At 43.3% G+C, this 18,904-nt stretch overlaps 1 protein-coding gene across 3 annotated transcripts in view; it reads left to right on the top strand.

Moving 5' to 3' along the window:
* Nucleotides 1-18,904, top strand: part of FCHSD1 (FCH and double SH3 domains 1) — a 145,768-nt gene that overhangs the window by 97,259 nt on the left and 29,605 nt on the right. For all 3 annotated transcript variants that reach the window (XM_073568039.1, XM_073568040.1, XM_073568041.1), the window contains 3 exons: nucleotides 540-659; nucleotides 16,110-16,214; nucleotides 17,263-17,424. In XM_073568039.1, coding sequence (XP_073424140.1) covers nucleotides 540-659; nucleotides 16,110-16,214; nucleotides 17,263-17,424 — 387 coding nt within the window. The remainder of the gene's footprint in view (nucleotides 1-539; nucleotides 660-16,109; nucleotides 16,215-17,262; nucleotides 17,425-18,904) is intronic.

Consider the following 18,904-nt stretch of genomic DNA (forward strand, 5'->3'; position numbering starts at 1 on the left):
TAGCACAAGGTCAGAAGAGCTCCTGGGGGTGCCCTAATCCTATTATCCATAGTGTATGTGTGATGGAATTACTTTATTCACAGTGGATATCTCAGTATTGGTGATTATTCTCCTGCATGATGATGATGTGTCACTAATGATGACTCATGGAGAAGAGAGAATGTTTCTCATTTTAGAAAGAAATGGGTGGCTTTTCCAGTTTATCAAAAGTTTTAAAATAGCATCTTTATAGTTTTCGAGATGCTATTTTAAAACTTTTGATAAACTGGAAAAGCCACCCATTTCTTTCTAAAATGAGAACAAATTCTCTCTTCTCCATGAGTCATCATTAGTGACACATCATGCAGGAGATAACACTTCTCATTGTGGCCACAGCCTGTGCAATACACTTCTAACAAAGTCGATTTAGTGAATGTATAAAGCGATGGTAATCTTTCCGTGAAAATCATCTCTGATCACCAATAAAATGCAAATGCTGTATGAAATATTCTGGGAACTATTATTTCTTTTTTGAATTTTTTTTTTGAATTTTTTCTCAGATATTAAAGCTGGTGACCCTCATAAAAGCGCCCGACGAAATGAACGTCTTGGATAAGGAGGCGCGTAGGTGGACGAGCAGATCTGCCAGAGATTATAAACTGAAGACTCATGGAGAAAGGGTTAGTAGGCATGTGCTGGAAATTACTGCCGTCTTGTGACAGTTCGTTCTCCCATTTCTGTCATCTTTGCACTTGTTTAGTAAGGGGTTTGTCGTGGTGAATGTTGGGCATGTGGTGCACTTTACTTATACTTTAGTTTTAAAATAGTTCTCATTATCATTTGCCTACAGCTTTTTTTGTACACGTCAGTCGGTGTCTGTCAGCAGGATTTCAGCCCCCCCCCTTCCAAACGATTTATATATTTTTAAGACAAGTCCAGCAATACCTTTACATGGCCAGTCCGTTCCTCCGTTACTGAGAAAAGGTAGGGAATAGAGCTGTAGTGACAGAGGCTTCAGACCTACAAATAGCTCTTCAGCCCAAACTATTTTTATGTGCATGTAACCCTTTCAAAGACTAACAAAAAAGCCAAGAAGCCAGCGCTTCTTTCAAAGACTAGCCCGCCAATACCTTTGCATGTCCCATCTGTTCCTCCATAAGCGAGAAATCGGTGTTTGAAGTGATTTGTAAATGGCTATGGTAGATCTGAAGCCTCCGTCACTCCAGCTCTATTCTCCAGAAGGAGAGGGAAAAAAGGTTTAGATTTCGGATAGCCTAATTTGCCTATCAAATCATATGCTGATTTCTCAATGGAGGATTGGACTGGCCACGTAAAGATATTGCTGGATTTGTCTTTGAAAGAGATCCGTGCGCATATAAATAGTTTGGCGTGAGAAACCCTGCTGACTGTTTCTTTTTAATACATGGGTGACACGACCAATCTAGGGGCACTCTTTCTCCTTAGGGAAACCTCCATCTGGTGCTCAGCCTGAAAGCCCAGGTAATTATCCCTGGGGAAAAGGAGACAGACAGAAATCTTTCTCACTGGTGCCACCTATAGGAGGCAGCTGCCCTATAAGTGTCTTTATTCTGGTGATACAAAAGTTGCATTTTATCTGATCCTGCTCTGAAAAAGCCTCACCATCAGAGAATGTATCATCAGAGAATGACTTGTTATCCAAATCAATTGTGTCATGAATATATATATATGTTTTTTGGTCATGTTTTATTTTTCCACATCATTTTTATTAAAATAAAATGAGAGATCTTTCAATTTTTGCATTGGCCACTGGGGCCATTCTACAGTCTCATACTTCATTTTTTTCAGCAGTGTCGTTATCCTCACAGACCAGGATTACAGTGATAGGTAACAGCTCTATTACACAGCTGGAGCCACCGATTACAATGAAGTGATGTCACATCTCTCCCAGCTCCCCCTCCCTCCACAATGACCATGGCACACGCTCATTAGATGCTTCAATACAAAAGATGGGGTCTGAGCCATTTTATTGCTTCAAATGCTTTAATTTCCTCAAGGAACAAGGATTATATATCTAGAATAGTTCCCAGTGGTCACTGTGAAAATGACAAGATTTCTAATATTCATCATGTGAAAGACAAAAAAAAATTTTGGAAAATACATTTAGCCTAAAAATCTGATTTAAACTTTCCATTTAAAGGAGTTGTATGATGATACCTTTTTAGGTTGAGGATGCCAAATGATGAGCCACATAATGTAAAACAATGGATGTCTTTTGGAATAGGGTACTTTTTGTACATAGTGTGCCCGCAATAGGGGTCTGGTGCTACAATATTGACAATAGTGATGAGCGAACGTGCTTGGATAAGGTGTAGAAGGCAGCCAAATTAGAGAATGTAATGGGCCTCCCTAAAAATATGTGTTTGAAAGGCACAATAAAACTGTGGATGGTGGTATTTAATCTGATTTGCCTGGGGTACTGCATTCCAGAGAACTGGCGCAGCATGAGAGAAGTCTTGATGGCATTATTATGGAAAAATCTCCGTTAGACTATAGGGTGGTAAACAGAGAAGAATGAGGAGATGTAGGAGGGTGCAGCATTGTGAAGAGCTTTGTGGATGAGAATGAAAAATTTAAATGTAGTCAACCAGTAAAGGCATTGCTCAAAAGTTTCATAAAATACCACACCAGAGTATCAGGAGCACTGCAGTCATCCCTGTGTCCTATAATGTTGTAAAAGTATTCACACAAGAGTGGTCTGACTTTTATTAGTTCAATGATGTAACAAAAGAGTGGTGGATGTCTGGCGTGCCCACCTCTGAGAAATGAGGAGAAAGAAAACGCTGCCATAATCGACAATCTGCATTCTACTGTTGGCAACAATGAGTAATGTAAATCCCCAGTAAAGTGGAGTTTAGGTAGATTCTGAGAATAGAAAAGTGTGTGGGAATTACTATTTATGCAATTGTTCAATATAAATAGTGTATGACTTTTAAAGGGGAAAGTTCCCTTTTTGTCAAGTCCTTACTCTTGTCGGTTTAGGCTCTTGATGCTCTTTCAGGACAGGCATTGATTTCATGTGGTTTCTCTTGACCGCCCATTACCGTGTCTGGGGTTTTGTGACCTTGCATTGAAAGTTTCTGCGGATCAGATATCCAAGGACGCAGGAAAGCAGCCCCAGTTGAGCTGAACAGATGCCAAATTTTCTGTTACGTCCTCTAAATATATGTACATATTGCAGAGCGCATAAATATTTTAGTTGAGGTACAAAAACCGATCCCAGCATGTGAGCACAATGGGAGGTTTCGGTGTCCAGGAGAAACGTAAAACAAAACCCTCCACTAAGAAGAAAAGTGATTGTGGATAAAGCAGATCTGCTTATACGACTGCGCCTTTCATTCTTATGAAGGGCAAATGTCTGCCGTGCCCGCTGTGTAGCCCACATTCCCCATATCCCAACATACTGTGGCCATTTAGTTTTATTCTTGACGAAGGCAGCAATGACTGAAAAGTTCTGTGTAATCTCTGAATTGCTCTCATTCCAGCAATAGATAAATGACAAGATTGTAAACCAGCACTGCTGCCATTATCTGCACTCATTCACATTATCCACGATAGGTTCTTGTTACCGTATTTCAGTAATTTATGGACTATTTCATAATCTATTTAATAATATATCCAGCACCTATAATGCTGGCAGACTGATGGGTGTGTATTTACCGGAACCGCATGGACCAGGGATCGTCCCACCTAACACCCGTTCTCCCTTTAACATGGGCGTAACGCTACTCAGACAAAACAGGGTGAGGGTAACAGTGTGGCAATCCTTTATTGAACCACACAACAGGCAGATAACACGTAGCAGTCCTAGCACAGTACCCAAGATGATGCACACTAGAGTCTCACCCTTCCCTGACTCGCCGGGATAAGAGCAGCTGTCACTTCAGAGTTTACAGAGCCGATTATCCAACCTGTGGCACACACAAAGAGGAGGTAACAACAAGCTTAGAAAGATGTCAGTCCATAGAGGTACAAGACCATTTGACCCGAGGGTCACAGCCTGGCTTCTCCAAACATCTCCATGGAGCCAAGTGACCGTCGGGTCCCAATCCTGTCTTTCTCCAAATGTATCCATGGTTCAGTAATGGTCAATGGAGCAGTCCTAAAATCTTCCATTCGGGGCCGAGGTCCCCTAGGTTGCTTCCTGTAGACTGATAGATCTGTGTCCCTCGTGATGGAGTCATGTTGTATTAGCTGCTGTCCTTTCTCTGGTCCTTTGGATGTTTGGAGGTCTTGGCTAAATCTCTGTCCTCTGTAAACATAGGTAGATGCTCCTTTTTATAGGTCACAACTTCTCACCTAGTCATTCCACCACAGGCTTGGGAGAAGGTGGAAGGAGGCCATCCCTCACTGCTGGAGTGGTCAAACAACAAGCATAGATTGTTCTTCATATTGCAGAGCACCAATGGGTCATCAACATATTAACAAACAATCAAATATTGTGGCTTGATTCCCAAAGATAGAACAATCCTGGGACAGATACAATCGCTAATCAGCATCTAGTCAAGAAATAGCAGACATTTATCATTAATTCAATGACAATAAGGGTCCACAGTTATTCTCATGTGAAGTCTAGCTCATCTCCCTGAGCCTACTGAAATAATAGTCATCTGGTTAATTAAGATACATACATAAATAATAAACAGTTCATTCGGCAGGCGCATATGTCAATGTGCACTCCATAGATTAGAGCATGTATTTATACACACAAACACAAAACAAAAGATGTAGTACCCATAATCCACCAATTAAATTAAAAAAAAATATTTGTATTGAAAAGTGTATTAAAAAGTGTCATAATTATAAGTGAGGGCTTTTATAGGAGGAACAAAAAAGAGGGGACCCATTTGAATATCTTGTCACCCATGGGGGAATATACAATTGAACATCATATATCAAACAGCATCTACAGTACAGACCAAAAGTTTGGACACATCTTCTCATTCAAAAAGTTTTCTTTATTTTCATGACTATGAAAATTGTAGATTCACTCTGAAGGCATCACAACTATGGATTAACACATGTGGAATTATATATTTAACAAAAAAGTGTGAAACAACTGAATATATGTCTTATATTCTAGGTTCTTCAAATTAGCCACCTTTTGGTTTGATTACTGCTTTGCACACTCTTGGCATTCTCTTGATGAGCTTCAAAAGGTAGTCACCAGAAATGGTTTTCACTTCACAGGTGTGCGCTGTCAGGTTTAATAAGTGGGATTTCTTGCCTTATAAATGAGGTTGGGACCATCAGTTGTGTTGTGCAGAAGTCTGGTGGATACACAGCTGATAGTCCTACTGAATAGACTGTTAGAATTTGTATTATGGCAAGAAAAAAGCAGCTAAGTAAAGAAAAACGAGTGGCCATCATTACTTTAAGAAATGAAGGTCAGTCAGTCCGAAAAATTGGGAAAACTTTGAAACTGTCCCCAAGTGCAGTGGAAAAAAACATCAAGCGCTACAAAGAAACTGGCTCACATGAGGACCCCCCCCAGGAAAGGAAGACCAAGAGTCACCTCTGCTGCGGAGGATAAGTTCATCCGAGTCACCAGCCTCAGAAATCGCAGGTTAACAGCAGCTCAGATTAGAGACCAGGTCAATGCCACACAGAGTTCTAGCAGCAGACACATCTCTACAACAACTGTTAAGAGGAGACTTTGTGCAGCAGGCCTTCATGGTAAAATAGCTGCTAGGAAACCACTGCTAAGGACAGGCAACAAGCAGAAGAGACTTGTTTGGGCTAAGGAACCCAAAGAATGGACATTAGACCAGTGGAAATCTGTGCTTTGGTCTGATGAGTCCACATTCGAGATCTTTGGTTCCAACCACCGTGTCTTTGTGCGACGCAGAAAAGGTGAACGGATGGACTCCACATGCCTGGTTCCCACCGTGAAGCATGGAGGAGGAGGTGTGATGGTGTGGGGGTGCTTTGCTGGTGACACTGTTGGGGATTTATTCAAAATTGAAGGCATACTGAACCAGCATGGCTACCACAGCATCTTGCAGCAGCATGCTATTCCATCCGGTTTGCGTTTAGTTGGACCATCATTTATTTTTCAACAGGACAATGACCCTAAACACACCTCCAGGCTGTGTAAGGGCTATTTGACCAAGAGGGAGAGTGATGGGGTGCTATGCCAGATGACCTGGCCTCCACAGTCACCAGACCTGAACACAATCGAGATGGTTTGGGGTGAGCTGGACCGCAGAGTGAATGCAAAAGGGCCAACAAGTGCTAAGCATCTCTGGGAACTCCTTCAAGACTGTTGGAAGACCATTTCTGGTGACTACCTCTTGATGCTCATCAAGAGAATGCCAAGAGTGTGCAAAGCAGTAATCAAAGCAAAAGGTGGCTACTTTGAAGAACTTAGAATATGACATATTTTCAGTTGTTTCACACTTTTTTGTTAATTATATATTTTCACATGTGTTAATTCATAGTCTTGATGCCTTCAGAGTGAATCTACAACTTTCATAGTCATGAAAATAAAGAAAACTCTTTGAGAAGGTGTGTCCAAACTTTTGGTCTGTACTGTATATGCATGAAGTGGTCAACAGATGCGAAATAATGAATAGCAACGATATTAAATATATGTGTGTCACCTCAATATCATAAATTGTGCAAAAAATGCAATGAAGAAAAGAGTCACAAAGGGGAAGCACATGGTTATCAGAAACAACATCCAAGAATAAACCCATGCCAGTTGAAAATAGATGCAGGTTTATTGAGTACCAATACCTGGTTTAAAAACAACAGTATCCTTGTGCTTGATTGGCCAGCAAACTCGCCTGACCTTAACCACATAGAGAATCTATGGTGTATTGTCAAGAGAAAGATGAGAGACACCAGACACAACAATGCGGATGAGCTGAAGGCTGCTATCAAAGCAACCTGGGCTTCCATAACACCTCAGCAGTGCCACAGACTGATCGCCTCCATGCCACACTGCATTGATGAAGTAATTGATGCAAAAGGAGCCCCGACCAAGTATTGAGTGCATACTGAAATGTATGTTCAGTAGGCCAACATTTCGGATTTTAAAATCATTTTTTCAAGCTGGTGTTATAAAGTATCCTAATTTACTGAGATAATGAATTTTGGGTTTTCATTGTCTGTAAGCCATAATCATCAACATTAACAGAAATAAACACGTGAAATAGATCACTCTGTTTATAATTACTATATAATGAGTTTTACATTTTGTATTGAAGAACTTAAATAAATTAACTTTTTGATGATATTCTAATTTAGTGAGAAGCACTTGTATATAAGGTATCAGCAAATAATGCCATTCTGACCACTAGGGGTCACCAATATCTTCTTGCATTTTCAACCAATTTTGGACTATTTTTGCCAATCTGTCAAGATTACTTGCTGATAACTTATATATGTTTTCATGGTGATTGTTGTTGCACATATACTGCTCTGGCAAAAAGTAAGAGACCACTGCACAGTTTTATAAAAATCAGATTTTCTACATGTCTGACAGCCATTCCATTCCAGTGTCATTTGAATTCCAACCAGAGTACACCTCATTCTACTTAATGTGCTTCTGATTAGGTGATCACCTGAACCAAATCTTATTTAATGAAGGAAAGTATAAAAAACCCTGCTGTGGTGTTCACAATCCTCTTGCAATAGGACAAGCTGGATGGCAAAACATGTGTTAGTAACATCCAAAAGTAATAGGAATGAAAAAATAACTTTTAACCACGCCAAAGGAGTTGAAAAAAAAGTCTTGAGAGGAAAAGAACGGCTCGTTCTGGCTTTACTAGCAGAGGGATACAGTGAGCATCATGTTGCCTCCATCCTTAAAATTTCTAAGAGGTCTGTCCATTACAACAAGGTCAAGCAGCAGACATTGGGGACAACAAAGCTACAGACCGGCAGAGGGCGAAAACGACTCTCAACTGACCGGGATGACGTCATCTTATTTGAATGTCACTCAGCAACCGCAGGATGACATCAAGTGACTTACAAAAGGAATGGCATATGGCAGCTGGGGTGAAGTGCACAGCAAAAACAGTTCGTATCAGGCTCCTAGAGGCAGGGCTCAAGTCATGTAAAGCTAGATAAAAACCTTTCATCAATGAGAAGCAAAGGAGAGCCAGGCTGAAGTTTGCTAAAGACCATAAGGAATGGACCATAGAGGACTGGAGTAAGGTAATCTTCTCTGATGAGTCTAATTTTTCCTCTTCGCCACGACAGCACCCACTGAGAGAGGGGATCCGCCCCCGGAACAGGAAACCTACAGAGAGATAAATGGGGCGGTCCCCCTCGCTCCCTCAGTTTTGGTTTCCTGTTCCTGGAAAGGAACCCGCAGAAGAGGATTCCTGGTCTGGTAGCCGCCTGCGTGCAGAATATGAGCAGCAGGGGCCCCAGGACCGGAGGCAGCGTCGGGTGGAGAGGTATATCCCCCCCCTAGAGCTGGTAATGCAGGTGAGGCCGGAGGTGAGATTGGTGCCAAGGCTCACTGGGGAGGACGGTGAAACACCCTCCCCCCCCGAGGGGGGCGCATTACAGGTAACAATAACCGGCCGGGCAATTTCAGTGGTGCCCCCGCCCCCCCCCCAGCAAAGAGCTCGAGCGTTTGTGCTGGGCAGCGCTTCCGGGGGTCATACCTGTGGAGGGGAGAAGGACCCCGTGTGTTGGTGGCGGGGTGCAGATACCCGGGAGGCACAGCGGGACAGCCGCCGCATCAGTGCTCTGCTGTGAGCGAGCGCTTCCCCAGCAGAGGCAACCCGGAAGTGAAGAGAACTTCCGGGGTCAGACAGGAGGCAAAGATCGCGGGAGAACGCCCGCGCATGCGCAGAAGCGCAAAAAAACAAAAAACAAAAATGGTGGACGAAGAGAAGAAAAAAAAAGAGAGGAAGAGGAGCAGCTATAGCAGTGGCTATAAAAAGAAGCCACAAACGCTGCGGGGGTGCGCAGTCATGTCGTCCTTAGATGACCCAGCTTCGCTCCAGTTAGGTCAGCCAGTGCAATCCCCACATGGCAGTAGACAGAGCAGTGCTACAAGGAGAAGTAGTAGCACCAGGAAAAGTGGCAGCTCCAGGAAGGAATCTAGTGGACCTTCCAGGCAAGATGAGCCCTTGGAGAAAAAACGCAAAGAAAAGAAGTCGTCCCATGCCTCGCCTCAGCCTGGGTCGCGGACCCCGCAGCCGGTAGTTTACTGACGAAACTCACGGGTGAGTGTTTTGTGGTCAGAATATATAATTGATGGCCTTCTCTTTTTGGTCCATACCCCCTTTTAGGCTAAAAGAACGGAGAAGGCGAAACATAGAGAGTGTGCCTTATGTTCTCAGCCCCTCCCAGACGGCCACCCTAAGAGATTATGCCAATCATGTATTGAGGAGGCCTTACAGGAGGAGTCCTCACGAAAGAAGGAGGATATCCGGGCAATTATAAGAGAGGAGCTACGGGCCTTAGGCGGTTCCAGTAGTGTGGGGGGTCACTCCTCCGCAAGAGAAATATGTTCGCCAGGTGGAGGAGTTTCGCTGGCGTCAAAATCGCCATCTGAAACCGAGGAACTAGATTCCGACAAATCCCAGGAATACCTTTCCTCAGAGGACGAGGACCAAACGTGTTTCCCCACGGACAGTGTCAGTAATTTAGTGAAGTCTGTCCGAAATACCATGGGGTTGCCCGAAAGTAAGGACCCCAAGACCCCACAGGACATAATGTTTGCAGGCATTTCCCGTAGAAAGGTCCGGGCTTTCCCAGTGGTACCAGCTGTTAAAGAGCTAGTTAAAAGGGAGTGGGAAAAACAAGGTCAAAGAACCTTCCTCCCCTTAACGTCAAAGCGTAAGTACCCCTTTGACGATGAGTAGTTAATAGCCTGGTCAAGAGCCCCCAAGGTGGATGTGGCAGTGGCCTCTACCTCTCGTAGATCCTCTCTGCCGGTAGAGGATTCGGGAACCTTGGCTGATTCTTTGGATCGGAAAACCGATACATTTCTTAAAAGATCTTGGGAGGCATGTACGGCAGCCTTTAAGCCCGCAATAGCAGCCACATGTACGGCAAGATCATTGTTGTTGTGGCTGAATGACTTAGAGGACAATATTAAGAATGGAGTAGCTAGGAATAGACTCCTTTCCTCTATGCCCCTCATTAAGGGAGCAGCGGCCTTCCTCTCCGACTCCTCCGCGGACTCTCTCCGGTTATCGGCTAGAGCGGCAGGACTGACCAATGCAGGCAGGCGGGCCTTATGGTTGAAGGGGTGGAAAGGAGACACACAAACAAAAACTAGACTGTGTGCTATACCCTGCCAGGGTAAGTACTTGTTTGGCACGAAACTGGATGAGATTTTGACAAAAGCGGGGGAGAGGAAGAAGGGTTTCCCTAACCCGTATGTTCCGTTCAACAGGAGGGCCTACAGGAAGCCGCCGTTTGGTAAAAAGAAGGACTTTAGACCCCAGGACCGCTGAGGAAATAAGGACCCCAAACAAAGGGGCAACCTATTCGGGAAGCGTCCCTTCAGGGGAGACAGATCCCGATAAAATCATTATACCGGTAGGTGGCAGGCTATTAAAATTTAGCCGCCAATGGGAGAAGGTGACATCAAATCCATGGGCCATGAATATCGTGTCATCAGGCCTGAAATTAGAATTTGTTCGGTATCCACCGAACTCCTTCCTATTGACTTCCATGAAGTCCCTGACACAGCAGGAAGCTGCTAACTAAACAGGTCCTAGTAGAGGTCCCAGACGACGAAATAGGGATGGGCTTTTATTCTCCTCTATTTTTAGTCCCAAAACCAGATGGCTCTTACAGGACTATAATAAATTTAAAGAAACTTAATACCTTCCTAAGACTGAGGTCGTTTAAAATGGTGTCGATTAAGTCTGCAATAAAGCTTTTGTTTCCCAGGTGTTATATGGCAGTCTTGGACCTAAAGGACGCCTACTACCATCTCCCCATATATCGAGGGCACCAGAGGTTCCTGCAGGTAGCAGTCTGGTTCAAAGGTCGGATTCAGCATTTCCAGTTTGCGGCAATGCCATTCGGGCTATCCATGGCTCCTCGGGTATTTACAAAATTGATGCTGGAAGTAATGTCGTATGTAAGGCTGAATGACACCCTAGTTGTCCCTTACTTAGACGACCTACTCATAGTGGGGAATTCTGTTTCACAGTGTGAAGTGAGAATAGCTAGGATTATCTCATCCCTACAAACACTGGGTTGGCTAATTAACTGGGAGAAGTCCAGACTAGAGCCAGTGACCTGTCAGAGGTTTTTGGGCCTGCAAGTGGACTCCGTAACTGAGGAGTGCTTTCTGCCGAACGCCAAGGTAATGGCCATAATCGATAAGATACAGAATACTACAGGAAGACCCGTAATATCATTGAGACAGGGTATGTCCTTGCTGGGGTCTCCGATATCGTGCATTCCAGCGGTGCAATGGGCTCAGTTCCACTCCAGAGAACTGCAGTGGGCTATTCTGCAGGAGACAGACTGCAGGGGCGGCTGGAAGGGAAGATGTCCCTATCGCCCGAGGTGGTTGAATCCCTAAAATGGTGGTTAAATCCTTCCAGTCTATCGAAGGGAGTACAGTGGTGGGTGACTCCCTCCAAAATACTCACCACGGATGCCAGCCCCTTAGGTTGGGGAGCCCATCTAGAGGAGCACATGGTACAAGGCTGGTGGCGTGAGGATGAAATAGAGGCCTCCTCTAATGTAAAGGAGCTAACAGCGATTTTTTTATGCGATATCTCACTTTCTCCCGCAGTTAAGGGGCACCCACGTAAAGATCCAGACAGACAATACCACCACAGTGGCCTATATCAACCGGCAAGGAGGCACGCGGTCAATGCCACTGATGTCTATCGCGGGAAAGATCCTGGAAATGGCCGAGGTCCATCTTCTCTCCTTGTCAGCTCTCCATATAAGAGGAGTAGACAACTCCCGAGCAGACTATCTCAGTCGCCATGCACTATACCAGGGCGAGTGGGTCCTCAGCAGACACGTCTTCGAAATGATAGCGTCAGAATGGGGCAGACCAGAGATAGACCTATTCACAACCAGAGCCAACAGGCGCGTAAAAAGGTTTGCTTCACTCTACAGGTCGGACAACCCAGACATTCTAGATGCCCTCCAAGCACCCTGGGCATTCCAACTAGCCTATGCCTTCCCTCCAATGGTGCTACTACCAACAGTAGTCAGGAAAATAAGACAGGAGAGGGCGAGGGTCATCTTGATAGCCCCGTTTTGGCCAAAAAGACTGTGGTTTTCATGGCTGAGAGTCATGTCAGTAACCGACCCGTGGATCCTGCCGCTGCACCAGAATCTTCTCTCGCAGGGACCCTGCTACCATCCACAGGCCAAAGCCCTGCACCTAGCGGCCTGGAATTTGAAAGGGAGCTACTGAGGCAGAAGGGTTTCTCAAAGAACCTAATCAATACCCTGCTACAAAGTAGGAAGGAGTCCACAACAAAAATATATGCTAAGGTGTGGAGGAAGTTCCTGGCCTTTCACCCAACAAAACTAGCCGGTGAAGTACCCATTACGGCCATTCTAGAGTTTCTACAAAAAGGCCGAGAATTGAGACTCTCAGTGAGCACTCTAAAGGTCCACGTATCAGCCCTAGGAGCCCTGTTTAACTATAACGTGGCAGCAAATAGATGGGTGACTCGGTTTATCTCGGCTTGTCAACGAGCAGAACCGGTGCATACGCCTCGGCTACCAGCGTGGAACCTTACTCTAGTTTTGGATGCCTTCACCCAGGCACCGTTTGAGCCCATAAGCTCAGCATCAGTAAAGTGCCTCTCATTGAAAACGGCTATGCTAGTGGCCTTAGTATCGGCCAGGAGGGTGAGAGAGCGTGAAGATCAATCAGTAGACCCTCTGTTCCTGTTAATAACATGAGACAGTCTGATTTTAAAGACGGACCCGTCCTACCTGCCCAAACGGGCAACTAAATTTCATAGATCTCAAGAGATATGCCTACCTTCATTCTATGAGAACCCGTCAACACAGGACGAGGAGAAATATCACACCTTAGATGTGAAGAGAGCCGTGCTAGCCTATCTAGATAGGACCAGTCCCTGGAGGCAGAGTAGGTCTCTTTTTGTCTCCTTCCAGGGCAGCAGAAAGGGGTCTGCAGTTACAACGAGCACGATATCCAGGTGGATTAGAGATGCGATCACGATGGCATATTTGGCAAAGGGAGAAGACCCTCCATTGGGGATTAAGGGGCACTCCACTAGAGCCATATCATCCTCCTGGGCCGAGAGGGCGAACGTCCCAATTGAACAAATATGTAAGGCTGCAACCTGGTCTTCTCCATCTACCTTTTATAGTCACTATAGACTAGATTTGTCCTCTACCGAGGATCTAACTTTTGGTAGATCAGTCCTTAACACGGTGTGCCCGCCCAAGTGATTATCTCTGAAAATCTCTCAGTGGGTGCTGTCGTGGCGAAGAGGAAAAACCGGATTACTTACCGGTAATACTCTTTTGTAGAGTCCACGACAGCACCCGCTCACTTCCCTCCCGTAAGAATTTTTCACACATGGGTCTCTTTGGTGGTGGAGATTATGATTTAAGTTAGATATGTGATTAAACTTAGTAAGCTTAAAACTGCATAGGGGTAAGATAGATGAATCGCCCAAACAGTTTGACTAAAAGATGTATGGCGGTTCTTCCGTTGTTCTCGGTAACACAAACTGAGGGAGCGAGGGGGACCACCCCATTTATCTCTCTGTAGGTTTCCTGTTCCGGGGGCGGATCCCCTCTCTCAGTGGGTGCTGTCGTGGACTCTACAAAAGAGTATTACCGGTAAGTAATCCGGTTTTCAGCTTTGCCCAACACCTGGTCATCTAATGGTGAGACTGAGACCTGGAGAGGTGTACATGCCACAATGTCTTGCACCCGCTGTGAAATGGTGGAAGATCGGTGATGATCTGGGGATGCTTCAGCAAGGCTAGAATTGGGCAGGTTAATCTTTGGAAAGGATGTATGAATCAAGCCGCATACAAGGTTATCCTGGAAAAACAGTTGATTCCTTCTGCTCAGGCAATGTTCCCCAACTCTGAGGACTGGATTTTCCAGCAGGACAATACGTCATGCCACACAGGTCAATCAATGTGTGGACGAAGGATCACCACATCAAATCCCTGTCATGGCCAGCCCAATCTCCAGACCTGAACCCCACTGAAAACCTCTGGAATGTAATCAAGAGGAAGATGGATAGTCACAAGCCATCAAACAAAGAAGAACTGCTTAAATTTTTGTACCAGGAGTGGCATAAGGTCACCCAAAAGCAGTGTGAAAGACTGGTGGAAAGCATGCCAAGACACATGAAAGCTGTGATTAAAAATCATGGTTATTCCACAAAATATTGATTTCTGAACTCTTCCCGAGTTAAAACATTAGTATTGTTGTTTCTACATGATTATGAACTTGTTTTCTAAGAATTATTTGGCAAGCACTGCATTTTTTTGTTATTTTGACCATTTCTCATTTTCTGAAAATAAATACAAAATTTAGTGCTTGGAAATTCAGAGACTTGTTGTCAGTAGTTTATAGAATAAAAAAGCAATTTACGTTTTACTCAAAAAATATACCTATAAAGAGAAACATCAGAAACTGAAAATTTTGCAGTGAAAAATCAAACTGAAAATTTTGCAGTGGTCTCTTAATTTTTGCCAGAGCTGGATATATTTATACTTTGCCTAACATACGAAGGAAATGTGTCATTTTTAACTTTAGGCCTTTTAGCGATCATTTCATTTTCAACTTACCGTACCTAACTGTTCACAATAACAGTAATTTTGACCAGGGGTGTACAAACTTTTACATGCCACTGTAAGTGTATAATATATACTACATAATAATATAATGTGTATATATAATATACATACAGTGACGTTTAAAAATACACAATATAAACCTAATCAAAAAATACGTGCACATTCACATCTATATAGGTATCTGCATTTTTTGGATTTTACACTGATGGATTTTTTGTATTGAATTCGGTAGTTGTGTAAACCCATCTATAGTGAGCTCCCCCTAGTGGTGACTTTGGGTTATAATTTATTTGGTCACTGAACTTTCAGACAGCTTGGTGTTATTTGTTTCAAATCATTCCATAGTCCTGACCACTAGGTCTCCTTTCTGTGTAACTTGCTGCTAGTTGCCTGTTAATGGTATTTTTTACAGATTTTTCCGAAACCAGTACTAAACTGCTACAGATTATTTTAAAACTTGGCTCCATCTTTTCGGGTCCAGCTCTGAGTTCCAGATGCTGCTCGCGGTGCCTATAATTGTCTACAGTGATGGTGTCATGTCAGAAGCGCTGCAGCCAATCATTGAGCTCAGTGGCTCTGAGTGCCTTATGCTGTCAGCTCAGGCAGAGCGTCAGAACTCTGTTACTGGTTGCAGCTCTGTCACTGTGATGTCAGCGCTGCAGACAATATCAGACTCCGTGAGCAGCGGTGGAGACTCCGCGCTGGAACTGCGGAGGGTAAGCCCAGCATAGTTTTGTTTTTTGTTACTGTATTCAGGCTTAACTGAGAAATTTGGTATTAGTTCAGGCCAGGGAAACCATTCAATGTATGCTGAAAAGTGAGCGTGAGTTCCAGCACCTATAATGCTGGCAGAGTGATGATGAAAAGGATCTCTGGCAAGCTAAGACAGGTAATGGATATATTGGACATGTATAGCGATTTTAACTTTTAATGGGTTTGAATGGCAGCAAGACCATGCTTTTTTACAGATTTTCTGTGAAAGGACAAGAGGCTGTATAAAATTAGAAAAACAAAAATCGACTTTTTTTTTTTTTTTTTTAGTCTATATTGTTATTTTAAACCATTTCTGTGTCTATTATTACAGTTAAGCCTTAGTAAATATTAGCCCATGGGTTGAGAAGACAAAGCGGAGAGCAGTTATACAGAGCGCCTCTGGAGGACCTGTCTTGATCATCGGGGGTCCCAGCAGGACAACGGAACACATCTTTTTTGTTAAGACAGAGATGTTCTAAATTACAGGACAATCATACAAATTATTATACAACTACTTGTAAGCCTACAGAACCTTTAAGGAACACGGTCCACAAGAAAGCGTTAACACAAAATCTGCTAATATTCTAGGTCCTTCAACGATTGGAAGACAGACGAAAGATCGCCTCTGAAGAAGAGGTCCTCAGCATAGTCCAGAAAATGGAGGAAGTAAAAGAAAGCATACGCAAAGCTGAGGTATGGGAAGATTACAAGACATTGGTCTCCATTGGCTCTAAGGTGACACCACTCCATTACTCCATGGGGTTCACCCTATGCGGCAATGTTGACCTAGAAGGAGGTAACATTGATCCATTTTTAATCATTTTAGAGAAAAAAATTTTCCCGACTCCTTTTAATGGATTCACCATAGTCTCGCTGCTCTTACAGTAAAGATTCCCTTTGATGTGGGTGTGTAAATATTCTTTGCTTTGGACTTAGAGGATGTCCCCACCATGTTGTAGTCTTGGGTGTACTCGAGATAACTGTATACAAAAGATACATGCAAATAGGCTCTTCAGAGAGGAAGATGACTGGACCTCTAGTGCCACCTGATGGAGGTAGCAATCATTAACAGTCTCCTTATGCCGAATTGGTATCCTGCACAAGGGGAAACGTTACCGCTTAGATCTTTTAGATATTTTTACATTTTCAAATTACATGGTCAGTTTACAGTACAAATGGCTTAAATGACCTAAACGACTATACATAATGCCAACTAAAGGAACTGAACGGAGCCAAACATCTGAATGGAGGCTCCTAAGGATTGCAGTAAGCAGAAAAAGTTTATAGAGCCTTAAAGGGCATTGTTCAGCTGGATTTCACCACCCCTAAACTATATACACATGTGCTACTTTCAAAGACAAGTGCAAGGGATACCTTGACATCCTTTCCTCCACTACTGAGAAATCAGTGTTTGAATTGTTATGGAAAAAGGCTGAAGAACAATGGTAGATCTGAAGCCTTTGTCACTCCAGCTCTATTTGTGCCACCGCCTCCTGCTTGACTGAAGCCTCTCTATGCTGTGTGACGGCAAAAGAGCAGTCAGTCAGCCAGGAGGAGACAGTGCTGGGTGGGTAATCGAGCTGAAGTGACAGAGGCTTCAGATCTACAGATCAACTTCTAGCATGAACCTTATTTTTTTAGTAAAGTACAGAATTTTACTATTTCTTCTTTACTAATGTTTTACAAACTCCATTGTGTGTGCACATTATATTCAGGGTTTTTTTTTTTTTGCATGTTTTAGGTCAGCAAGGTTAAAGCTGATGCTCGAGTGGAACTGCTACGTCAGGTTGGGGTGGATGTAGACACGTGGCTATCTGGTGCCATGACACAAGCTAATGACGAACTAGAGCAAGAAAGACGTCTGAGTGAGGCCCGGATGTCGAATGGAGAAGTGTCTCCTTCTGTAAGTTTTATATAATCATGTATTAAGTTCACCCAACATTTGTAAAAAAAACATGATCTAATTGCTGAAATATGAGCTTTTTTTTTACTATGTTACATATGTAGCTTTTCCATATTGGAAGTATGTATGGAGACAAACTGTGTTTGGAGGTCTTATTGGCAATGCTCCCTTGGTGAAACAGTATGCATATTTGCTCTATTTCCAGTAGGGGGCACAAGTGAGATTCTTTATCCCGTAGTGCAGTTTGAACTTTTTTTTTTGCAAACTCCATCACTGTATATGCCCTGTTCTTTTATTATACTATAGTACAACATTTCATGTATTGTATACTACTTCTCCTTGGGACCAATAGTCCCAAAGTTATGACTATATTGCATCGCTCCAAACTGTCCAGGATGCAGTGGGACACAATACCGATTTGGGTAAGTGGTCCTGCTGTCCTGGGCGGTCAGGGCTACGTCCCGACCTTCACACTTTGTCTGCGATGTCTCCACTCCTTGCCTTGTGAGCTCACTGCGTGCGGTACAGATACAGAGAGGTTCATTGCTCAGTAGTTTTCCCTCTTCTTTTGAACCTGTGTGAGAGGCTGGCATCTCTCTATGCTCTGTTCATACTTGCATTCATTTAAAAGGGTTATCCTGGACTTTAACATAGCTGGCAGGGTGTCGCACCTCCACCGATCAGATATTGATGACCTATCCTTTGGCAAAGCCATCAATGTTAAATTCCTAGAGAACTCCTATAATTTACTCATTCTTTGCTTATAGTATGGTGTAGACCAAGATTCGAACACCCATCCTTTTGCTTGGCAGACAGCAGCTGTAGCAATGAGCCACAGACTGCAAGGTCTAATGCAGGAGAATTTTCTCTACTGGAATTTGCCTAGTATTCTTCATTACAGGCACTCTGTACTGGTACACGTGGTAACACATTCTATTATTATTTGTTGGGTGTGTCTGATTATTATAATGCATCTTTATGTATTTACTGTTTATTTTATTGTCATGCATTACATTGCAACAAAGCGCTATATAACTACCTGTTATCACTCTTTGTTGGTATTCTGCCATCTTGTGGCTACACTTTGTATTGTGTTGTTATAGTTATAATTTTTTTGTCAACATTTTTAACTGCGTTTTTTTTTTCTTGCATAGAAGAATAGAGAAAAAGCTCCAAAAAAATTGAACTGTTGAAAAGCCTCCACTTTGCTTGGACAAATAAATGCAGCAGATTTTCTGAGTGCAAAAATGTAGCATTTACAATGTAAAAGGTTAGGCACCCTGGTCAAATTACTATTATTGTGGTCAGCTTGAAGTTTGAATTATCTCTATAAGGGCTAAAGTTAAAAATGCACATTTCCTTTTGTATTTCAAGCAAAACCAGGAATTTTTTTACATTTTAAAAATTACAAAAAGGAAAAGGGGCCTATGCAAACATTTGGACAGTTTTGGAAATTTTTGTGCTCATAACTTTGAACAAG

The sequence above is a fragment of the Dendrobates tinctorius genome, unplaced genomic scaffold (genome assembly GCF_039654945.1).
Source record: "Dendrobates tinctorius isolate UK_male_01 unplaced genomic scaffold, ASM3965494v1 ptg000020l, whole genome shotgun sequence".
Lineage (NCBI taxonomy): Eukaryota > Metazoa > Chordata > Amphibia > Anura > Dendrobatidae > Dendrobates > Dendrobates tinctorius.